We start from the raw sequence: 15,735 nt of genomic DNA on the forward strand, positions 1-15,735 counted from the left end.
TCATAATATGAACCCTTTCTAGATGCAACACCAGTGGCGTAACTAGGAGCTCATGGGCCACAGTGCAAAAAAAAAATGTTGGGCCCCCTCAACAAATTGCATCTGCTGATAGCTGATCAGAATAAATGTAAAGTCACTCAGAAGTTACACTTAAAGTTCAAATTCCTGCCTCTGGTATTTTTAATGCACAGTTTTAGTTATTTTAATTTTACTTAACAAAAATATTGTCATATAATAATAAGGACCTGGCGAGTGCAGCCAATGGGGGGTCAGTGAGGTGAGTGGTTGAGTTCATGTCATGGAGGACCCCCGTCCCCCCATATCCCCCCGCCATTGAACCCGTTTCTGCTTATCGCTCATATTTATAAGGAAAAAGTCAAAAAACATGGTGTGTAAATGTGGCGTGAAGATGTGGAGTGAAGATAACATCAGTTATTAATATTATTTCTCTTCATTTGCAGACGGAAAGTGATAAAAATTGCTAGAACTGCTGACAAGCTAATGAATGAGTCATAAATGAGAAATGTGGAAACAACAGTCGGAGAAAAGAGAGAGAGAGAGAGAGAGAGAGAGAGAGAGAGAGAGAGAGAGAGAGAGAGAGAGGTCGTTGGATGGATCAGAGGCTAAATTATAAGAGAGGGTTCATTTTCACCTGTACAGCTTCTACAGAGAGCACTCCGTTCTCCCAAGCGTTCAGAACCTCCAGAATAGCCGCCGGCGTACTCAGACAGATCTCGTGCCATTTCATCTGACTGCTCCGACAAAAAAGAGAAGAGAACATGATTTTACTAAGTTAGAAGCTATCCGACACCTATATCATCTTAGTGTCAGTGACTCCACTCTTCTTTACATTAGGCACAAACCACTTGTGTCAGATCTCACCACACCATCTTTAGTGAATACAGGCCAGGACTTCCCATATAACCCAATCACACCTGAGATTCAGCTTAAAGACAGATTCACATTTTTGGCATTTAGTGGATGCTTTTTTATCCTACAATTTAAGCAACTGAGTGTTAAGGGTCTTGCTTAAGAGCCCAACAGTGGCAACCTGGCAATGATGGGGTTTGAACCAGCAACCTTCCATTTACTAATCCAGTACCTTAACCACTAGGCTACAACCGCCAGATGAGTTTTCACTCTATTTTCATCAAGAATTTTCTGACAGACTTTAACATGCATTCGTTTTTAATAAGAGCAAACAGGCCTGGTCCTGCAGCAGCAAAGCATCCCCAAACCATCACGAAACGTTCCTTTTTTTTTGTTGCAATTTTGCCCCCAATTTTCTTCCTAATCTAGTCGTATCCAACTACCCTGATTGCGTTACGATTCACCTCTGCTCCTGACTGAGGAGTGCTGCAACTGACACACGCCCCCTCCGACACATGTGCAGTACCGACTGCCTCTTTTCACCTGCACGACAGCCATGTGTACGGAGAGCCACACCATGATTAGCACTATTCCCCGACACCATCAATCAACCACCAGAGGTCGTAGCTGCATCAGTTATGAGGGGCCCTGGTCCGGCTTTCCCACCCTGTGTGAACAACAGCCAATCGTTGTTCAAGTCGCCCAGCCCAGGCATGGCAGAGCTGAGATTCGAAATGATGTGTTCGAAGTCCCAGATAGCGTGTTTTACCGCTGTGCCACCTGTGCAACAAAAAGTTCCATTTTTAACTTCTTGATCTATGTTTCGGTGGAGTCCTAGCAGGGCACTGTAATATCTTCAAGTCTGATATATTTTAACAAAATCATTTCCAGCTGCAGTAAAACTTTTGAGATCAAGGAATAGGAAGGTTTCTGTGCTTGGTTTTATATAACCTGGAATTAAAAACCAGACTGTGTTTTTAATTAGCTAAACTGGCTTGCCAAATTCATTTGGTGAACTAGCTATACTTAATGTGGTTCCACTGGGTTTGTCGTGACATGTAGCTAAGACAGGACTAGGCATTGGTAATAAAGGTTAAGAACTACACTAGTGATCAAAAGTTTGCTAGTTTAAGCCTTAACAATGCCAAAATGCCACTGTTGGACCCATGAGCAAGACCCTCATCCTTAATCTGCTGTGACTGTCTCCTGTCTGAAATGAAAATGTGAACACATACACCAGTTTCATCTCTGACGAAGTGTTGAGCAGCGTCACCAGACCCTCCACTTTTCCTGGTTCAGGTCTGAAGCAAGGGTGTTCCGGGTTCAAGATCTTCCCTTCCTCCGGCATGCACATCTGCAACCAGGTCTCGAAAAAAGGAGTCTCTCCTGATGGATTCGGCTCAGGGTGGCTCAGGATGACCTGGAAGAGGATGGTGGATCATTTCATTACAATGTTTGGTACAGAGCAAAAGCTCTATGGTAGTTATGTAGGTAGTTAGGTAGATTTCAATACATATAAACACTAAACCATGCTCTATGTGACACTGCCCCCCCAAAGGTGTTTAATGAAGGTTTTATTTGTTTTGAATTATACACTGATCAGCCATAACATTAAAACCACCTCCTTGTTTCTACACTCACTGTCCATTTTATCAGCTCCACTTACCATATAGAAGTGTACAGTATATGTTTTCAGTTTTATATTATTAAGAAAACTATTATTTTATTAAGGACTAAATTACTATATTATTAAGGATGATTAGTTCTTGTGTGAGAGTTTCTTTTTTTTTTTTTTTTTTTTGTCCAATTACCCTGAATTGGACCCTGAATTACCCTGAACCTACCTTTAGAGTTGCTTTCTATCATTTGCGTAATATCTCTAAAATAAGAAATATACTATCTGTTAATGACGCTGAAAAACTGATCCATGCGTTTATAACTTCTCGGTTAGATTATTGTAATGCTTTTCTAACTGGATGCTCTGGTAGATCCATAAACAAACTCCAGTTAGTTCAAAATGCAGCAGCTCGAGTGCTAACTAGAACTAGAAAATTTGATCATATCAGTCCTGTTCTATCATCTCTACACTGGCTGCCAGTTAAATTCCGCATTGATTACAAAATACTTTTACTAACCTATAAAGCGCTACATGGTCTGGCTCCACAGTATCTGAGTGAACTTATTAATCACTACAACCCAGCGCGTCCACTTCGCTCACAAGATGCAGGGTTACTTATAGTTCCTAGAATTAAAAAGATCACGGCTGGTGGAAGAGCATTTTCTTACAAAGCTCCACAACTCTGGAATAATCTTCCTGCCTCTGTTCGGGATTTGGACACAGTCTCAATGTTTAAGTCTAGACTGAAAACATATTTATTTTCTCAGGCTTTTGATTACTATAGACAAAGGCGCAGAGCTTGGGGGTTCTTGGTCATAGAAACTCGTGGTGATCAGGGATGTTGGGTTGCTGTCGTTCTGCCTCTTGTCCGATCACTCAGGTTTGGGTAGGAGAGGTGGGCGCTGATGTCCTGTGAAAGCCTTCATGACCTTGTTACCTGCTCGCTCTCCCTTTTAGTTATGCTGTAATAATTAGGGCTGCCGGAGTCTAAAACTCTCTGTAAAACTGTTTTTACTCAACTAGCATTGTACATTATTAACTACATTCTCTGTTGTTTTGGCCCCAAAGGCGTTCTGATGGAAACCTGTTTACGCGCCGAGGTTAAGGATTAAAGTCGAGACTGCCGTGACAACGATGCTGCTCCTGCCGGATGTGACGGGTGTGGAGTAATTGCACCAAGAATGACAAGAACTCACTACAGACTTCATTGAAGACTAGACCGAATAATAACTCTATTATTATTTTTTTATAATAATAGTTATAACTTTTAGATCATTTATTTCTGTGTTTGTATGATTTGTGTAAATCATACTTATTTAAAGTATCCTCGCCACCCAAGAAGGATGGGCCCTGCTGGGTCTGGTTCCTCTCAAGGTTTCTTCCTGTAATTTTCAGGGAGTTTTTCCTTGCCACAGTCGCCCTCGGCTTGCTCAACAGGGGTTTTTTGTATCTGTTGGTCCTGGATTTTGTAGAGTTGCGTTGAGACGATGTCTATTGTAAAAAGCGTTATATAAATAAAGTTGACTTGACTTGAATGCGTCCGCTTTACTGATTCGACCCTTCACCGCTGACTGAGGACGCCTCTCAACTGACACGGCACGTACGGTCAGTACAGGCTGCATTTTTCTCCTGCACGAGTCGAGTTAATACACTTGACGGGCACTCTGTACGGAGGGCTACACCCCCATCAGCATTATTTCTCAGCCCTGTGCAGGCGCCATCAGTCAGCCAGCAGGGGCCGCAGTCACACCAGTTATGAGGACCTATGATCCGACTTTTTACCCCTAACCCTGAACAACAGCCAATCGTTTTTCATGCTGCTGCCCAGCCCAGTCGGAAGGCAGAGCTGAGATTCGATACGCTGTATTCGAAACCCCAACTCTGGTGCGCTAGCGTACATTACCGCTGCGCCACCTGAGCAGACTTAAGAGTTTCTTTAAATGTAGTTAGGTAGGTAGTTCATATGTTTCAATAAATAAAGAGAACGAGCCTTGCTAAGCTACATGTGACACCCCAACCCCCGTGCAGGTGTCCGGACCAGTCCCTGAAATCGCACATCACAAAGGCAGCAGGAGGAGACTCTGTCCAACCTTTATACCCTTAAACACAAAGCTGTGTTTGTGTGGATGCCCGGCTAGGTCAGTGGGTCTGCTGAGATTTGAACTTGTGAGACCCAAGTGGTGGAACAAACTTCCTCTGTCTGACCGAACATCTGAGTCTCTTGCCATCTTCAAAAGGCAATTACAAACCTCCATCACCTCTTTACTAAGCACTTAAGCTGACATGTACTTACTTACTAACACGCATTCATTTTCAGCAGATGTGTGTCTACTTAAACTAGAGTAAGGTAATGTTTACTATGGAAGCACTTCTGTAAGTCGCTCTGGATAAGAGCGTCTGCGAAATGCCGAAGATGTAAAGTAAATGTAAATGTTAAAACACTCAGCAGTGGTGCGCTGCACCGCCCAAGTGCCCTCCTGAGTCAACTTAAAAAAAGAAATTCTGTATTCTGGTGAAATATGACCAAGCACAAATTGACATCCGTGTAGGAAGAAGCTGAATGTGCAGACCTGCATTTATGTGCATCCACTTTCTGGAAAGCATGGTACGATAATCAGTACATCAAATCAAACTCAGCACACTGCTGAACTTGTTATATTAAATAATGTTTTCAAGTGCAGCCTTGCTGTTGTCTTATTATTTAATAAAGCGTAAATCTATTCATGCCCTCAGCCAAAATAGCAGAAGTTCACTTATGTACGAGGGTCCTTCAAAAGGTTTCTACACTTTTTTTTAACTCTATTTATTAGTCATTTCAAAAACAAACTCCATCACTTTTCTACATCGTCACCTTCTGATGAATTTTCCCAGCATCATAACTTTTTAATACCATCAGCAAAAAAAAAGCTAGTAGTCACTGATGCAGCGCTGCTTTCACATCATCACATGAAAATCTTCTTCCCCTTAAAGCGTCCAAAACGATGTAAATCAGATGGCGCTAAATCCAGACTATAAGCGTCTCTCAGACACGACCAGTTACTACTACTCCCACCCTCACCGCTTATAACCAACATAATAAAAAAAGTGAGGAAACTTTTTGAAGATCCCTCGTATATACCGATTGGCCATAACATTAAACCCACTTTGCAGTTCTACAATTACTGACTGTAGTCCACCTGTTTCTCTGCATACCTTTTAAACCTGCTTTCACCCTGTTCTTCAATGGTCAGGACCCCCACTGGACCACCACAGAGCAGGTATTATTTAGGTGGTGGATCATTCTCAGCACTGCAGTGACACTGACACGGTGGTGGTGTGTTAGTGTGTGTTGTGCTGGTATGAGTGGATCAGATACAGCAGCGCTGCTGGAGTTTTTAAACACCTCACTGTCACTGCTGGACTGAGAATAGTCCACCAACCATAAATATATCCCGCCAACAGCGCCCCGTAGGCAGCGTCCTGTGACCACTGATGAAGGTCTAGAAGATGACCGACTCAAACAGCAGCAATAGATGAGCGATCATCTCTGACTTTACATCTACAAGGTGGACCAACTAGGTAGGAGTGTCTAATACACTGTGTTCCAAATTATTATGCAAATAATATTTTCTCAGATTTTCCAAAATTACCTATATGAATTGCAGTCATTGTAATTTTCCAGTCATCAACTATTAGAGTACAATTGAAAGGTTTTTGAACAAACTGCCAATGATAACAGTATATTTAAAAAAAAATAAAACACTCAAAATGCATGTTCCAAATTATTATGCACAGCAGAGTTTTCAACCTTTTCATTTTTATAAAGAACAAAAAAATGGTCATTTGTGAAATTATAAGCATTAGCAGGTTATTACAAACTGAAATCAAACAGTTTTCAAGTCAAAACTTTATTCTAGGTGATGTTACATTTGCACATAGGACCCCTTGTTCGAAAGGAGCTTCTGAACTCTCTCGTCCATTGAATTTGTCAGGTTTTGGATGGTATCTGCTTCAATTGTTTTGCATGAGGACAGAATACCCTCCCAGAGCTGTTGCTTAGATGTGAACTGCCTCCCGCCATCATAGACACTCCTTTTGATGATGCTCCAGAGGTTCTCAATGGGGTTGAAGTCAGGGGAGCATGGTGGCCACACCATGTGATGTGCAGATGTGTTCTTTGCAGCATGAGACGGTGCATTATCATGCATGAAAATGATCTTGCTGCGGAATGCACGGTTCTTCTTCTTGAACCATGGCAGGAAGTGCTGTTTGAGAAACTCCACATACATTATGGAGGTCATCTTTACCCCTTCAGGGATCCTAAAGGGGCCGACAATCTCTCTCCCCATGATTCCAGCCCAAAACATTACTCCACCTCCTCCTTGTTGGCGCCGTAGCCTTGTTTGCATGGGGTGTCCATCAACCAGCCATCCTCCACTCCATCCATCTGGACCATCTAGCGTTGCACGGCACTCATCGGTGAACAAAACAGTTTTGAAGTCAGTCTTCATGTATTGTTTGGCCCACTGGAGCCGTTTCTGCTTGTGTGCAGTGGATAGAGGAGGTCGACAGGATGGCTTACGCACAGCTGCAAACCTCTGAAGGACCCTGCATCTTGTTGTTCGGGGGACGTTGGAGGCACCAGCAGTTTCAAAAACTTGTCTGCTGCTATGACAAGGCATTTTTGCAGCTGCTCTTTTAACCTGACGTAATTGCCTGTTGGAAAGAGTCCTCAATTTTCCCTTATCAGCACGCACACGTGTGTGCTCTGAATCAGCTACATACTTCTTGATTGTGCGATGATCACGATGAAGTGTCTTGGCAATGTTGATTGTAGTCATGCCTTGACCTAAACACTCCACAATTTGTTGCTTCTCAGCAGCCGACACATCCTTTTTCTTTCCCATTTTGGCTGAAAATGTAGGCTGCTTAATAATGTGGGACAGCCTTCTTAAGTAGTCTTGCCTTTAATTGGACACACCTGCCAAACTAATTAGCACAGGTGTCTGCAATTGCTTTCAGTGATATAAAGAGCCCTGACACACATCACCATCAATGAGTTTAACTGACAAACAAAAGAATTCTTACCTTATCACTCCTAAACACTTTTTGCATAATAATTTGGAACACAGTGTAGAGTGGACAGTGAGTGGACACTGCATTTAAAAACTCCAGCAGCGCTGCTGTGTCTGATCCACTCATACCAGCACAACACACACTAACACACCACCACCATGTCAGTGTCCCTGCAGTGCTGAGAATGATCCACCACCTAAATAATACCTGCTCTGTGGTGGTCCTGTGGGGGTCCTGACCATTGAAGAACAGGATGAAAGCAGGCTAAAAAAGTATGTAGAGAAACAGATGGACTACAGTCAGTAATTGTAGAACTACAAAGTGCTTCTATATGGTAAGTGGAGCTGATAAAATGGACAGTGAGTGTAGAAACATGGAGGTGGTTTTAATGTTATGGCTGATCAGTATATTTACTTGTTTTTATATATTTAACTCGGTCAGTCGCAAAAGCATTTCACTGTCAGTTGTACTGTGTATGACTATGTATGAGACAAATAAACTTTGATTTGATTTGAATCATTTCATTCATTGTGCCGAGCTTGTGAGTCAGCATAAAACAATAACTGGCATCCCTACTGTGATAGTAAACCTTTGAGATCATTCGGACTTCCACCAGTGTGTGGGTAGGAATGGAACTTCCCTAAACATGAAATCTAGGTGGGTAAAAATAGTTTGCTGTTTAAAACTGGGTTTCTTTAGTACATACTGCTTCCATGGTAACTGTGATCTACAGGGAAAACACAATCTATTAGTATTACTAGAGAGCATGAGTTTCACATCCCCGCTAACATCAGAGTGATCACATGAACACCCAAACTGACCTCTGCATGCATGGTGTCATCATTACACTAACAAGTGTGTGTGTGTGTGTGTGTGAGCGCGCTGACCTCTGATCCATACGTCTGAACCACATGACACAGCATGAGGAAGGAGATGTCAAACAGCAGCGCTCGCACTGAGGCAGATTTCGCTAAAATAAAACCACAAGCCATTTCACTGATGTGTCCCAATAATTATTCATTATTATTATCATGTGTTATTATTGCGGTTTATTATTTACTGTGAAAATGATAAACAACAACAAAAAACTGTCACTCACATCCTTCACCACTGATGTGCTTGGGGAACTCATTCAACCTGTTCAAAACACAACCACAAAAAATCAGTGACCAGTACTGAGTCTCTAACACTGAATCAGAATCATTATCCAGTACTGAATCACAATGAGTCAGCAGTACTGAATCACAGTCACCAGTACTGAATCAGAATGAGTCTCTGATACTGAATCAGAATCAGTATCTAGTATTGAATTACAATCAGACTTTAGTACTGAATCACAGTCACCAGTACTGAATCAGACTCATTATCCAGCACTGAATCACAGTCACCAGTACTGAATCAGAATGAGTCTCTAATAATGAATCAGAATCATTATTCAATATTGAATCACAATTAGTCTTCAGTACTGAATCACAAGGGATCACCAGTACTGAATCAGAATGAGTCTCTGATACTGAATCAGTATCTAGTACTGAATCACAATCGGGCACCAGCACTGAATCACAATCAGTCACCAGTACTGAATCAAACTCAGTATCCAGCACTGAATCAGTCTTCAGTACTAAATCACAATGAATCAGCAGTACTGAATCAAAATGAATCTCTAATACTGAATCAGAATCATTATCCAACACTGAATCACTGTCACCAGTACTGAATCAGAATGAGTCTCTATACTGAATTAGAATCAATATCCAGTATTGAATCACAATCAGTTTTCAGTACTAAAACACTGAATTGAATCCTAACCTACATTCATCTTCACCTCTGAATTCTTACACTGTCAGCATTTACTAAATTGTAATCTTCAGTAATCTTCATCTCTCTTAAATAAAGTTCAATATTTTAACAAACACATTTAGACGAGACAAATAATTGCAATAAAATAATAAAATTCAGTACTGATCTTACTTGATGAACTTGCGAGCGAAGGATTTCAGCTTCCCGGTGGCGGCGGCTGCTGCCAGGAGCAAATCCAAACTCTTTCCTGAGAGCATGTGACCCAAAACTCCCAGCAACCCCTCTGGAGATTTGGAGTGATCGGCATCTACGGTCTACACAGAGCACAGAGCAACAAAAAGCACAAGAACTGAGATGAAGTGTCGAGTGGTGACAAAGTATTTTAGCCCCTTTGGCTTTACATTTTGTACTTTTTCAGCATTTAGCAGACACTTTTTAACCTGGCAGTGGTGGGGCTTGAACTAGCAACCTTTCGATTACTAGTCCAGAAACTTTACCGCTAGGCTACAATTGCCTACAGTTAAAATCAGCTGGGGCTTGATTCCAATTCTTGATAGATTAGAATAGAAGGCCTTTAATTGTTAAATATAAATATACAGATGTACAGTACAACGAAATACTGTCCTTGCATATCTCAGCTTATTTGGAAGCCGGGGTCAGAGCGCAGGGTCAGCCACTGTACGGCGTCCCTGGAGCCAGGAGGGGTTAAGGGCCTTGCTCAACCTTGCTGCATGACAGAGCTGGGATTCAAAATCTCAATCTTTCTATTGATAGCCCAAAGCTCTACCCACTAGGCTCCCACTGTCCCACTAGCACAGCTACAGAGAAGTGGTGGCGATCTGAAACACAGCCGACCAGCACTCAGTTATCAGCCCTTGTTCAAGATCAAATATTTTTTTACACTGAACTTCAAGCAATCCGCTTTCAGTTCTGAAACATTTAAAATACGCTTCAAATTTGGTTTCAAACCCATTTCTACCAGAAAATAACTGATTGAGCAGAACAAAGCTAACCCACGCCCCCTCCGACACGTGGGCAGCAGCCGTATGCATCTTATCACCTACGCTTTGATGAGTGCAGTGCAGACACACACATCTCTGTGCAGGCGCCATCAATCAGCCAGCAGAGTCGTCACATCAGTTATGAGAGACAGTCCCTATCCGGCTTAATCCCACCCATATCTGAACAACAGGCCAATCGTTGTTCATGTGGCCGCTCAGCCTAGCCGGCAGGCAGAGCTAAGACTCGATACGATGTATTCGAGATCCAGCTTTGGTTCCAGCGGGTGTTTTTACCGCAGCGCCACCTGAGCGGCGAACCTTCTTGCTTTGAGGTGACAGAGCCACCGTGCCGCCCGACTAAACTGGGAGATAAAAGGGGGGGGAATCCAAAATTCTCCAAATCATAGGTGCTGAATTCTAACCAGACATCCTAAACTTTAGGACACCGGGCCACGGATCAGTACCGGTCATTCATTTATCATTCATTTGTTATTGTCTTATTGTCACCCCTAGGTAGGAGCAGCGTCTTGATGTAGCGAGAAAAGCTCATTTTACATCGTTTGTGAGCAATATTGTTAAAATCTCCCGCCCCTGCCGGTCCGTGAAATTATATCTTATATGAAACCGATCCGTGATGCAAAAAAGGTTGCAAACCGCTGCTTTAGGGGATAAAATCTAACGTTCTGGTAATTATTCTAGTTTTTTCTTCAACTTCTCTTGGGACACAAGGTGAAAAGGTAAAATCTTTAAAAAGACCTTGAGTATGTTGGTGACAGTCGGCTCTGCCCGCAGTATGAGCCCGGGGTTCGGCTGGATGTTGGCATTCTCTGCCGTTTTCAGCTTGGGGGCGTACTCCCTATCCTCAGCCCTGCCAAAGAACAAGAGACAAGGAGGCGTGAGGAACAGAGAAACAGATAATAGTGTAAAAAATTTAATCTAGTGAATCAACGTTAACGTACCGTTTGGCGGTGAGGCCGGTCATGTTGGACTCGGACAGAAGACCCAGTTTGTGGCACTCCTGAAGCAGAAGACTCAGACAGTCGCAGCTTCTCACCGCAAAAGAAAATAGCACAACCAGTTAATGAAGAATGAGATGAAGTTCAGATAATGATCCTAATTAATGAATTCCATCGTCTCGTACTTGCATCTCTGATCTGCTTTGTCCAGCAGTGGTGTGAGCTTCAGGAGATACTCAAACGCCACGTTCACATCCTCCGTAAAGTCCTGCAGAAATAAAAGTTGGCATGTGATGTTCTCAATTTTTTATGCACTATATTTAATATATTATACACCGATCAGGCATAACATTAAGACCACCTTCCTGATATTGTGTTGGTCCTTCTTTTGCTGCTCATATGAAACAAATGCGATGCCCTGTGTATTCTGAAAGCTACAGCAGCTCCTCTGTTGGATCGGACCACACGGGCAAGCCGTCGCTCCCCGCGGGTATCAATGAGCCTTGATCGCCCATGACCCTGTCGCCGGTTTACCACTGTTCCTTCCTTGGACCACTTCTGATAGATACTGACCACTGCAGACCGGGACACACCCCATAAGGACTGCAGTTTTGGAGATGCTCTGACCCAGTCGTCTAGCCATCACAATCTAGCCCTCGTCAAACTCACTCAAATCCTCACGCTCGCCCATTTTTCCTGCTTCTAACATCAACTTTAAGAATAAAACGTTCACTTGCTTCATAATATATCCCCCCCTACTAACAGGTGCCGTGATGAAGAGATAATCGGTGTTATTCACTTCACCTGTCAGTGGTCATAATGTTATGCCTGGTCGGTGTATATTTTTATATAATAAAGTATTGATAACCGGACGACGGGAAACACAAGTAAGGGGATGTTCTCGTACCTGCTCTCCCTGAGGGTACTTCTTCAGTCTGAGGAGAACCTGAGGGATCTAAAAGCACAAAGCTGTCAGGATTATTAAACACGTTTCTTAAACTTCTTTCTGTATTTAAACTGACGCTGCAGACCTTGAGGAAAGTGAAGGCCGTCCATTTGAGCTCCTCGGTGCCCTCTGGTGACTCGATGAGCCCGGTGAAGCAGGCTTTCCAGATCTCCAGGACGAAAAGTGGAGCTGGGATGCGCTGTAACAACAAACCAACAAAGGAATGATTTGAAGGTTCGTAAGTAGGGATGTAACGATACACTCTACCCATGATGCGATGCGATTTATTATACTGGGTTCACGATACGATTTTTTCACGATTTTTTTAAATTAAATTGAAGACAAATTATGACAAAGTTTCCTTTAATTATTTCTTTTAAAGAAGAAAATAAAATACTGCATTTGTGCTTATCTTTTATTTTTCTAAATAATGAATGCTCTTTTATTTCTGAGGTAGGTACAAACTAAAGGTAAATTATTATTATACATTGTTCTTCTTATTGTCTATCTTTTTATACTGAGTGCTGTACTATCCCTTCGCTGCTGCAACGATGTGAATTTCCCTACTGTGGGACTAATAAAGGATTATCTTATCTTATCTATGCAAAACAATTTAAAATTAAGCCCAGTTTGGCTGAAAAACCCCAAATTTGATAGATAGATAGACTTTATTTGTCATATATACAGTGTATCACAAAAGTGAGTACACCCCTCACATTTCTGCAGATATTTAAGTATATCTTTTCATGGGACAACACTGACAAAATGACACTTTGACACAATGAAAAGTAGTCTGTGTGCAGCTTATATAACAGTGTAAATTTATTCTTCCCTCAAAAGAACTCAATATACAGCCATTAATGTCTAAACCACCGGCAACAAAAGTGAGTACACCCCTAAGAGACTACACCCCTAAATGTCCAAATTGAGCACTGCTTGTCATTTTTCCTCCAAAATGTCATGGGATTTGTTAGTGTTACTAGGTCTCAGGTGTGCATAGGGAGCAGGTGTGTTCAATTTAGTAGTACAGCTCTCACACTCTCTCATACTGGTCACTGAAAGTTCCAACATGGCACCTCATGGCAAAGAACTCTCTGAGGATCTTAAAAGACGAATTGTTGCGCTACATGAAGATGGCCAAGGCTACAAGAAGATTGCCAACACCCTGAAACTGAGCTGCAGCACAGTGGCCAAGATCATCCAGCGTTTTAAAAGAGCAGGGTCCACTCAGAACAGACCTCGCGTTGGTCGTCCTAAGAAGCTGAGTGCACGTGCTCAGCGTCACATCCAACTGCTGTCTTTGAAAGATAGGTGCAGGAGTGCTGTCAGCATTGCTGCAGAGATTGAAAAGGTGGGGGGTCAGCCTGTCAGTGCTCAGACCATACGCCGCACACTACATCAAATTGGTCTGCATGGCTGTCACCCCAGAAGGAAGCCTCTTCTGAAGTCTCTACACAAGAAAGCCCGCAAACAGTTTGCTGAAGACATGTCAACAAAGGACATGGATTACTGGAACCATGTCCTATGGTCTGATGAGACCAAGATTAATTTGTTTGGTTCAGATGGTCTCAAGCATGTGTGGCGGCAATCAGGTGAGGAGTACAAAGATAAGTGTGTCATGCCTACAGTCAAGCATGGTGGTGGGAATGCCATGGTCTGGGGCTGCATGAGTGCAGCAGGTGTTGGGGAGTTACATTTCATTGAGGGACACATGAACTCCAATATGTACTGTGAAATACTGAAGCAGAGCATGATCCCCTCCCTCCGGAAACTGGGTCGCAGGGCAGTGTTCCAGCATGATAATGACCCCAAACACACCTCTAAGACGACCACTGCTTTATTGAAGAGGCTGAGGGTAAAGGTGATGGACTGGCCAAGCATGTCTCCAGACCTAAACCCAATAGAACATCTTTGGGGCATCCTCAAGCGGAAGGTGGAGGAGCGCAAAGTCTCGAATATCCGCCAGCTCCGTGATGTCGTCATGGAGGAGTGGAAAAGCATTCCAGTGGCAACCTGTGAAGCTCTGGTAAACTCCATGCCCAGGAGAGTTAAGGCAGTTCTGGGAAATAATGGTGGCCACACAAAATATTGACACTTCAGGAACTTTCACTTAGGGGTGTACTCACTTTTGTTGCCGGTGGTTTAGACATAAATGGCTGTATATTGAGTTATTTTGAGGGAAGAATAAATTTACTCTGTTATATAAGCTGCACACAGACTACTTTTCATTGTGTCAAAGTGTCATTTTGTCAGTGTTGTCCCATGAAAAGATATACTTAAATATTTGCAGAAATGTGAGGGGTGTACTCACTTTTGTGATACACTGTACATATAAAGGTGTACAGTACAATGAAATTCTTTCTTCGCATATCCCAGCTCGTTTGGAAGCTGGGGTCAGAGCGCAGGGTCAGCCATCGTACGGAGCCCCTGGAGCAGACAGGGTTAAGGGCCTTGCTCAAGGACCCAACAGTGGCTGCATAGCAGAGCTTGGATTTGAACCGCCAATCTTCCAGTTGATAGCCCAAAGCTCCACCCACTAGGCTACCACTGTCCCTATGGACAGCCAGGCGTATAGCGCCTGGGACGTCAACCAGGCGAGGTGAATAGCGCCAGCGCCCTCTGCTGTTTAAAGTGAATATCGCTTCATTTTACATCAAATCGATTTGAATCGTGGAATTTTTTAATCGGTTATTAACTGTATTGTGGTGAATCGTTACATCCCTATTTGTAAGAGTGCAAGGAATGCTGGGAGCCGTAATTTAGTCCTTATACCTGGATCCTCTTGATCATCATGAGCTGCTCGACCAGCGGCTGCATCTCGCCCGTCAGGTTCATGGTTCCCTCCAGCATGATGAAGGCGTGGACCGAAGAGAAGGCGGTCTGAACGGGGGGATCGGACTGAACGCTCAGCATCTGAGGAATACTGCATAAAAAAACAGTGATTGATATTCCATCGTGCGCTTCAACATCAGGCCGTTTCTGAACATAACACACAGCGAATTTCAATCTTCTCACCTCTTGACCAGTAACACACACTCTTCCAGTTTGCTCTTCAGCGTCTGATTGGCTGTGCTCCCCAGATTCTCTGTTAGTTTGATCAGCGCTTGCTCGACGTTGCTCCATGACGCTGAACACACGTGGAAGAAAAAATGGTCAACCTAAACTGCGGTCAAAAGTATGTGGACGCTCCTTCTAAATCAATTATTAAAAAAAGGTTGAGCGGTGCAGCAGTCTAATACGCCAGGCCACCAATGACAGTGACTGAGGGAGGGAAGGTATAAGAGGTGTGTGCAGAAATGTGTGAAGAAAAGGGAGGCTTTAGAGGTAGAAATAGTTTGGGGATGGCCCTCTCCTGTGCCCATGTTAGAATGCCTTTATCCATTTACATTTACTTTTTTGACATTTAGCAGATGCTTTTATCCAAAGCGACTTACAGTACTGTGAGAGTATATTATCTAAGCAATTGAGCGTTAAGGGCCTTGCTCAAGA

At 43.0% G+C, this 15,735-nt stretch overlaps 1 protein-coding gene across 1 annotated transcript in view; it reads right to left on the minus strand.

Annotated features, from left to right (window-relative positions):
* The window catches only part of med24 (mediator complex subunit 24), a 37,411-nt gene that overhangs the window by 15,419 nt on the left and 6,257 nt on the right, over positions 1-15,735 (minus strand). The window contains exons 7-18 of the mRNA XM_063003860.1: positions 15,262-15,373; positions 15,019-15,169; positions 12,332-12,445; positions 12,208-12,255; positions 11,486-11,568; positions 11,304-11,390; positions 11,101-11,212; positions 9,515-9,657; positions 8,643-8,680; positions 8,431-8,513; positions 2,106-2,290; positions 653-752 (exon numbers count right to left, since the gene is read on the minus strand). Of these exons, the coding sequence (XP_062859930.1) occupies positions 653-752; positions 2,106-2,290; positions 8,431-8,513; positions 8,643-8,680; positions 9,515-9,657; positions 11,101-11,212; positions 11,304-11,390; positions 11,486-11,568; positions 12,208-12,255; positions 12,332-12,445; positions 15,019-15,169; positions 15,262-15,373 (1,256 nt within the window). The remainder of the gene's footprint in view (positions 1-652; positions 753-2,105; positions 2,291-8,430; positions 8,514-8,642; positions 8,681-9,514; positions 9,658-11,100; positions 11,213-11,303; positions 11,391-11,485; positions 11,569-12,207; positions 12,256-12,331; positions 12,446-15,018; positions 15,170-15,261; positions 15,374-15,735) is intronic.

Source organism: Trichomycterus rosablanca, chromosome 10, assembly GCF_030014385.1.
Source record: "Trichomycterus rosablanca isolate fTriRos1 chromosome 10, fTriRos1.hap1, whole genome shotgun sequence".
Taxonomy (NCBI): domain Eukaryota; kingdom Metazoa; phylum Chordata; class Actinopteri; order Siluriformes; family Trichomycteridae; genus Trichomycterus; species Trichomycterus rosablanca.